Genomic DNA, 9,373 nt, shown 5'->3' on the forward strand with positions numbered 1-9,373 from the left:
CCCTGGTCAACAAAGTATGCATAGTTTAAGTGGTTAAGGAACTTCATGTGCCTTAACCTTTATACTAAACAATAAACATAACAAGATGAAGCCGATTGTAACCCTGGTGGGAATCCCATGCAGTGTGTGTGTGTGTGTGTGTGTGTGTGTGTGTGTGTGTGTGTGTGTGTGTGTGTGTGTGCGTGTGTGCGTGTGTGCGTGTGTGCGTGTGTGCGTGCGTGCGTGCGTGCGTGCGTGCGTGCGTGTGTGCGTGCGTGCAACAGATACTGCAGCAGAGGGTGTCTGTGTCCTCATCACTAATCATTCCAATTCCTTTGAAAGCTCTGCAGGAGTGGACAGATGTGTTACCATGGGTGCTGCTCACAGACAGAGAAGTAATGCCCTGCATGCGCACGCCACCAGTGGTGTCGGCAGAAGTGTTTCTATTTTTCATGAGCCAGGTCAGTTGCCACGGTTTCCCGTTTCCATGGCCACGCTGCAGTCTGATGCAACAACCCTGGTCAGACCCCACTTGGTGCCTCGAAGTGTTACCAGCCTGGAGATTGGTACATACAGAGCAACAGCCAGACACTCACTCTGGCTGCCTGATGGACTGACCCCTCTAGCCCGCTACAGTGCCAGCTGAGACAACACAACGTATTGACACTCTCCACATCCGGGTTGTGGACTGTGTTGAATTCTCGCCCGACACAGTTTCATCCACCACTGATCAAAGCTTTTAATTGAAATGGTAGGATCTGATAAGAGTGAAGGATGAAAAAAGGGTGCTCAGCGTTCAAAGAGTGGTTTTCCACAAACATCACATCCTGATGCAATGCTAAAAATAGCAGCATGATGTCCCTAAATGCAGTGTGCATCATCAATAAGTCAGCAATATGGAGTGGAAAGGTTTTTTTGGAGGCATTGCTAAGTTAACCATGACATTAGATCTAGTGGATGGTGTCTGTCAAATAGGAAATATGAGTTTTTTTGAGGGGCGCTCAACTTTTTAATGTTTGATTCAGAGCACTTTTAACGTGATGTCATGTGGCAGCCAAGTATGTTAAGTGTGTTTTAACGTATCTATTGTGTGTGTGCATGCACCCCATGCAGTAATGTGTTGTGGACCTCCCTCTGAACAGTGGCATTGACAGCATCTGACCTACCTGGGTTGTTGGCCTCGCCCTCCAGCACGTGAAGCTCGGTGCACTCGGATAAGGAGTGCTCCAGGCACAGCTGCAGAAAGCGAGCCTGGGTCCGACTGACTCGCTTCAACAGGGACAGCAGAGCCACGGTCTGCTCACACTCATTCCATCCCTTAAACCAGCTGGCCAACACGCCCACCTGGTCACGAAACATCATGGTCTGCGGGCACCGGCACAGGCAGGGAGCAACTGTGAGCGTGTGGACGCCCTCCTGCTGATCACCACTACGCCAAGACCTAAAAGGTGGAAGATAGTTGTCCCTTCCACCTGTGGGACTAGTGCTGTGGTGATGGAGCAAGTGACCTCCCTTCAGTTGCAGTAGTTCAGTGGTATAAGGTGGCTGGTCGGTCGAGGATGCTGTCGATGAGGCCGGGCGAAGGTGGTCTTACTAGCCGATTGTTTGATGAGCCGTTTATTCATGAGAAGTTGTAAAGATTGCGAGAGGTTTCAGCTGATGGGTGTCATTTTCTTTCCTGTAGTGATGGTGGGGACAGCAGAACAGCATTTGCAAGCCTCTGCCCTTTTTTGTTGTTGTTGACCTGTATGTATCGTTGAGTATCTTGAGTATTTACAGCTACAGGCGAAGTGAAGTCTTCTCATGTGCCTAGTACAGTAACCACTGCTTGACAGTCTCCAACAGGGCGCTCGAAAGTGTTCATCTAGCTTGGCATTAGGTGATATTAGCTGCTCTCAGGTACTTAGTTGCACCAGAAGGATTGATTTATGATGAGTCAGCTTCCTTCCAACACGCCCTGTCACATCAGTTTCACCCACATTGGCATTTTTCTTCAGGGATTCCCCCCTAGGCCTGCAAAAATGAGGTAAAAAAAATAAGTATACAATTTTTTTTAAATGTTTACCTTCTCTGGCTCTTACATCCACACACGTGCACATCCCAACACACACACACACACACACACACACACACACACACACACACACACACACACACACACACACACCATTATGTCTCTGCTTTAAGAGTATACTTTGACTGTCTGCGAACAATGGAAATAAATGTGACACTGTCCCTAGAGCTGTTGCTTAAAACACACACACACACACACACACACACACACAGAGAGAGAGAGAGAGAGAGAGAGGGAGAGACCAACCACTGACTGCACACTTCTGACTACTGACTTCTGCAATGAGCCGTTTTAAAAGAATGCATTCACCCAAACCAGCACAAAAAAGTAGAACGGTCCTACTTGCATTTATAGGCCACCTCCTCGCTGTCGCATATGCATGGGGCCTGTGGCGTTCACCGCCGAGACCAAATTAAAAATAATCCGTTTCGTATCCACCCCATTCCTAAAAATACTGTGTATGTACTTGTACTGTACTGTACATTCTACACATAACACATCTCACTCAGGATTTTCCAAAGGAACGACGCCGGGTCGCTGCAGATGGCGACGTTTTGGAGTATAGGGATAGCACTAAACTTCATTTAAATATTATTATTATTTATAAAACGGCTTCGTCATATAAAAGTCATATTTCGTAAACACCGGACATTCTACTAGTGGATTTAAGCGAATTATAAATACAAAAAGGGACAGCCCACGAATCTCGCCTGTCGAAATGTTACCTTCAAGACCGTCAGTCAGAGTCAGCATAAACCGCTGTCTAAAACTGTCACTTGCCTTCATCAGCAGAGAGACAATAATCAATGTGCTCACATGCAGTGAAAGGAAGGCACACAAACACCATCGTATCTCACCCCCATCTAGAATATTACAAGCCAACCCGTTATGCCATAGTAATATACACCACCATATAATTATAATAATTCAAACTCAATATGCTCCCCCTCCCTTACGTTAGGGCGCTCAAAATAGCTTTTACATGTGAATTGCGGAATCCGGGGATAGGCGGCAGCCTAGGTCTAATTTCTGATGATAAAATAGAGACTGGAAGGAAGGTCATATTTTAACATTTGAGACGAAAAGAGAAGCTTTGGCTTGTCCAAGATTTGCTGAGTAGTTCACTTGCGAATATGAAATAACAAAAGTACAAAGTCAAGGCTATAGCTACTTACTTCTTCTTGGCTCAAATGCATCCGTGGTGGTGTCTCTCGAGCTAGCTGGTCTCAAGCAGCATACGGGGCAGCGGTCGGTGCCCCTTCACTCTCACGACTCTGTGGGATTTGCCATCTTGACTAACTTTTCCTCCACTCTCCGTCTAATAACCACCAGAGGAGAGCACAGGCATTGCTTTGGTGGAAATCCACATCCCATAGCCCGGAGCGGTCACAACTCCGTGATTTGCCAGTTGGTTGACGGAGCAACCAAAACTGACGCGGGGAGACAAGAAGACCAGACAACACTTTGAGTGGAGCTTTTCCTTTTCCACTTCCACTTCCAGTGTGAGTGTGTGTGTGTGTGTGTGTGTGTGTGTGTGTGTGTGTGTGTGTGTGTGTACTGTGCCACTGTGTAGACGTTTTGTTAATATAATGCTTGTATTCTATTATTATTTTTTGCATAGAAATGTATATTTCATATTTGTATCAAATGTACTTCTATAAATGTTCAGATAAATAAAATAAAAGTTTAAACAAGTCTAGTGCATTTTCCGGTTTTATCCTCTTAGCAGTTTTTGTATTGACCTGTACTTTCATTGAACTGTACACATTCTGATTCTACTAGGCTAACTGTTAATACTATTTTCAATCAATCAATTACTTACTTACTTAATTACCCTACTTATTTACTTAATACTTACTGTAATTTCTTTCGGATTGATCTTAATAATTTCATAAATCCCCACTATTTTTATAGATCTCTAAACTTGCGCCAGTGAAAAGTCAAAGTCCATATAAACCGTTTATAAAGTTTCTGCATAGTAATGTAACTTCTGTATGTCATTAAATGTTCATATGAATTGAATATGAAGGACCCCAATGGAAACCATTGTGCAATCTTGGGTTATAATTAGGCTAAATCCTCTGTACTTTTCTATGCTTTTTTCTGCAAACAGTTAATAAAGTAGGCCTATTCAATCAATCAATCAATCAATCAATCAATCAATCAATCAATCAAAACATTTATATTTGGTCCAGGACCAGCCTAGCGGTCCGGGCACATAGGCTGGTGGTAAGGGATGGATTAACCCCCACGAGGGCCCCTGGGCCCCTCATAGTGCGTATGTGTGACATTTTCTGTTTTTTTCTTTTGACCTAAATTGAACACAATCACAATGATGGGACCCAGGAGCCGTTGTCAGGGTCTCAAACCCAGTAGCCTACTGTCTGACGTGTCTGTGCGGTCCAGTTTCCCCGAAGGGCCCCTGAGAGCCAAGGGCCCCTGCCCAGCCGCCCCAATCATGTCTAATTTGGCCCTGCTGGTGGTGCCTGACAGCGTCATGGGTTCGAGACCTATCTTCCCCTCATCTCTCTCCCCATTTCCTGTCAAAACCTACTGTAAATCTATCAATAAAGGCAAAAAAGCCCCCAAAAAATCTTAATAATAGTATTAATAATAATATTCAGTATTATTTGGACTTTCAAAGAAATGATAAAAATAAACTTAGACAAAATATGCTATCAAAATATCTTTTTTTGCACATTTTCATATTAACAAATTTGCTGTTTTTTGTTTTAAAAAGCCTTATTATTATATTATATATAGCCTACAGTCAGAACATTTTCAATTCAATTCAAATGAGCTTTCATTATTGGCATGAGAAACCAACGGTTGGCTTGACAATGCACGAGCCAATCACGACGCGACAGATTCGTACCTCCAATCTATGGGATCTAGACTATACCCGTTGCTCTCTCCACATGCTAATAATTAACGTGGAGCATTACGTCAGGGGCTTGGCAGCGCAAGGAAGCACAAAAATAGAGAATGGAGAATTTAGGGACACAGCGCAGAGCCTACAGCAGCTAGAGCAGCTCAGCAGCCTAACCAGAAACAAGAGACGACCCAGAGAGGGATTACAGAGGAAAGTTTTTTCTCTATTTCTCTCCCTCCCTTTTTATAGGTCTCCATAGCAAACAACTCGAAATCAAAACAAGGATACAGCTCAAATGTAGCCTTGTGGGGGTAGGCATTTGCTTCAGGTGTGTGTGTGTGTGTGTGTGTGTGTCATTCAAAATAAGTAGTAATAGTATATTAAGGTGGGAAAAGATACTCGATCTATATGGCCAGTAACGGGAAAATGTAACGTGTTTCATAGTTTCTACTTTCTATCAATGAAGCCAGTGTGTGACGCCCTCCTCTCCTCTCCCTGAAGTTCTTCACGGTGTGTTTACTCAGCTACAGAGTGCATTCTATCCTACAGAGGGCGACCGTGTACAGTCCGGTCTGTCTTGTCGACTACAGGGTGGGGAATGGGGAACATACTCTTTCTAGTTTCTACTATTACAGTTCTGACTGCAGAACTGGTAAAACACTTTAGTGCAGTGTGTGGGAGCTAGTTTACACATGCAGTCCTGCCTGCTGAGTGATTGGCCTACCGCCCCCCCAAATTACAGCCCATGGGCCATATATCCTCCCCTGCTTTGAGTCCTCAGTGTATGTACCGGTATCTGCTCATCTTCCATTGCAATTTACTTACCATCCCAACAGATCCGCTGTGGCTTCTCCCACCTCGACAACAAAGGCGAAGGGGCCTCTAGGCCTGGTCCAGTGCATCAGCATGTCTCGACACACTGGACCAGGGCTAAGGGGCCTCCTGCCTTCAGTGCCCTCAGCTCGTTAACAAAACTGATGCACAGACTTGGACCCATCAATCATTAGTGTTTTCTGGAGTCACTGGTGTTTTGAGTCTTCACCCTCCTCCAGGCGACCCGACCCAGGTAGCCAAAAGCTGGATTTCGACTGCAGCTTTAGCACCACACAAAACATAGGCCCTATATCAAAATATCCACAGTTTTCATTCAAATAAAGTACCCCCTCGCAGTACCGCCCTCCCCCCCTGGAGAACATTGACGCCCCATTTGTAATTATGTCACTGTTTCTTGCCTAACAATGTAATGTAGATGAGTGGCCAACTGTCCTGTATAAAGAGAGGGAGTAGGGCGGAGACCCGTTGGGAATGAGCTATTCCGGTTGCCATTTCCCTGCCTCACTGTGGCGACAGATATACCATTGTAGATATAAGACTAGATAAAGTGCCCCTCGGGGCACAGGTCTCCACCAGGTCAGGTTGTGGTCTCCTGGTGGCGCTATAATAGGCCAATGTGAAAAGGGTGCCATTTCTTCTTACGCCTTGGATGACAATTGGATGATTTGAGGCATTTTGTTACAAAAATGTGTTTTGCAAAAATCCACCTGTTGGTGGCGCTACAGCAGGCCAATGTGAAAAGGGTGGAATATATTCCTCAGCCTAGTAGGAAAGTCTGTGAAAGATTTCACGTAAATTGCACACTGCGTTCATGATTTGAGGCTTTTTGTTCAAAACGGGCCAATCCTGCACACTTTGAAAGCCAATTAGGATGGAATATGAAATATCGGACAGATCCGGCTTGAACACATGACTATAGAATCTGGAGGAGTAATATCAACAAATGTGTTTTTCAAAAGTCGGCCTCCTGGTGGCGCTATAACAGGCCGTTCTGGAAAATTTGGGGCAGAGGTTCATCGTTGGCATCCAGGGAGTGTGTGTGCAAAATTTGGCATCGACCGGGTTAACAGTGCCGGAGATTAGCTGTACACAGACGGACACACACACACACGGACGGAATGCAAAACATACTCTCCCCATGCCTTCGGCCTGGTGGAGACAATAATTCAATAAACACTGTATGGTTTGGGTGTCAGATGACAAAATAACATAACCTTCAACAACATTCAATTTCAGAGTGACAAAGAGAATCAACCAGGTGCTCGATGGAGGTGGAAAAAAAGTTTAAAAGTAGACTGGTGCTCAGTGGGACTGGAATACTGAAGAAAAGGCGGCGATCCGAGCACTCAAAAAGGTATAAAAATGAGGAGAGGGTGGATATAAAATCAAGGTACTTTATTAGAAAAGTTAAAAAAGCCAACATGCTTCGACTCAAAGGAGTCTTCATCAGGGCAGGTATGATGCCCTGATGAAGACGCCTTTGTGACCGTTTATACGGTATTCATTGTGGTGACGTGTGGTGGAATGTGATCATGCTCCACATGTAAGGTTTTCAGCTGAGTCATTCCCCCTGGCTGGCCCTGCTGACTGCACCCCACCATTCTGTAACCCTCAGAATGGTGAACACAATGTACGTAGAACTCCAAAGAATTCCTTCATTTTAGACCTCTGTTCTGTAGAATTTGGCAATTGTTTCTGGGCACTTAAAAGCACTACTTGGGAAGAAAACAGTCACAAGAATAGTTGTCACGTGTATAGATTTATTTGTTGTCCTTTGATAAAAAGTATTTGAAATGAACACAATACAATAGTGGTGAAGGGGCCAACAGTACTGGACACCCCTCTCAACAAGGCCACAGATAATAAGAGAAGACCTGTCTAGTCAGCTATAACGCTCATCTTCCCATCCGCAACGCACGCGCACACACACACACACACACACACACAAATAATACATACTGTACATTGACAGAACCCTAGTGATAAATGTACAGTACACAGTACAATCCTCAGTGTTGATATGTGTACATATGATGGAGCGCACACACAAAAAGACGACCTACCTATGACGTGACAACAAATATTATTGTGATTCTGAAATGGACCCACATGGTCCCCATAAAGGTCCATATCGAACCGTTCCATACTCTGTACCCTCTTTGACTTTGACTACTGTGTACAGACTACATAGGTTAACACTAAGTCTGGGAGTAATATTTAATTAAAATGTCAATGTCAAAAGAATGCTCAAAAATATGGATAGAGCTACAAATCACCACATACACAAAACCTTTTCCACATTGTTCACGACTACAGTACAGTGAATGGAGTTCCTCCACTGACAATGGAAATGTTTACAGCCGTGATTCCAGCAGTGGTTCCCATTATGTTTTCATGTCTAGGATGTATGTGGACCCCCATCTGAAAATATCTTGTGCCAGGGACATTTATGAGTTGTGTTGTTAAAAATAAAATGTGTCAAACAATTTCAATGCTGTTCTGCAAGCTCACAAGGCGGTGCATCGTGGCACGCTGTGAGCTTCTTAGCTTGTAGATCGGCTATTTGAAAATAGGCAAGCATACATAGGGTTAAAGGGTTATTTCACTTTTGGGGGTTTGAGGTAATCTTATCGTCTACTCAGGCTTTTGTGTGCACCCCAGACAGTTTTTATGTTCCATGATTCAGTATTTCGATATTTGATACCCCCTTCCTATACAAACCCATCGCAACTTCAAAGTCCATTTTCGATTAATTGAAAACACCTGTCTTTGGTTCTGATTACTGATATTGATCGGCTATTTTTGGCAAAGAGACCCAGGTGTAGACAGAACGAATCGTTCCAGGTACAGTTTTTTCAACTCAGACCCATAGTGCCTGAGTTGGGCCTCATAGTGCCTCATATGGGCCGATCTGCTATTTTGGAAAAATCATGACATTTTTTACAAATCTTTGAATAATATAAGCAAACATTTTTAACTAAAATCTTTGCTTCTGGGGGGTCCCTGGAACAAAATATTTTGAGATGGAGGTCGGTGGCCAAATACATACATAATCTTGGGGGTCCTTGACATGAGCATGTTTGAGCACCACTGACATAGAAATTAAGTTTTTTGGAAAACTGTTAGGATTTAGAAGACATAATAATGGGTTAAGTGGAGGACAGAGCTTCAAGAATTTTCCAGGACACATAATCATGTGTGAGCTAGGGACGTACAGCAGCGCTGCCTAAAGGGCAGCGTACAGCAAGGAGGACACTGACCACTGTGACCAGCGTTGATTTTGACAGCAACAATTTTAGTTTTAGTCATAGACTTTTGAATAAAATGCCATCTGCTAGTCGCAGTGCGATGTGTTGTAAGCTTGTAGATCAGCTAGTTTCAGAACATGACACCTGACTGCACGCAACAAAGCATAAAACAATTTGTCTTAGTCTCTTACTGGATCTCTTCTCCACTAGTCCCTCATAGCCATCATAGCTTCGTTTTTATTTCGATTTTATTTAGTTTGCGTCAGTGAAAAAAGGCTGTCGACGAACATTTTTCGTCATAGTTTTCGTCAACGGAATCAACACTGACACACATTAATAGATACCTAATGCTGACTGACAGTGCAG

General features: G+C 43.9%; 1 protein-coding gene across 2 annotated transcripts in view; it reads right to left on the reverse strand.

Annotated features, from left to right (window-relative positions):
- Positions 1-5,836, reverse strand: part of samd4a (sterile alpha motif domain containing 4A) — a 77,621-nt gene extending 71,785 nt beyond the window's left edge. For both annotated transcript variants that reach the window (XM_079497681.1, XM_079497680.1), the window contains exons 1-3: positions 5,751-5,836; positions 3,229-3,371; positions 1,146-1,992 (exon numbers count right to left, since the gene is read on the reverse strand). In XM_079497681.1, coding sequence (XP_079353807.1) covers positions 1,146-1,341 — 196 coding nt within the window. In that variant the 5' untranslated portion in view covers positions 1,342-1,992; positions 3,229-3,371; positions 5,751-5,836. The remainder of the gene's footprint in view (positions 1-1,145; positions 1,993-3,228; positions 3,372-5,750) is intronic.
- Between the last annotated feature and the right edge of the window lie 3,537 nt (positions 5,837-9,373).

Source organism: Electrona antarctica (assembly GCF_951216825.1).
Source record: "Electrona antarctica genome assembly, chromosome: 3".
Taxonomy (NCBI): Eukaryota; Metazoa; Chordata; class Actinopteri; order Myctophiformes; family Myctophidae; genus Electrona; species Electrona antarctica.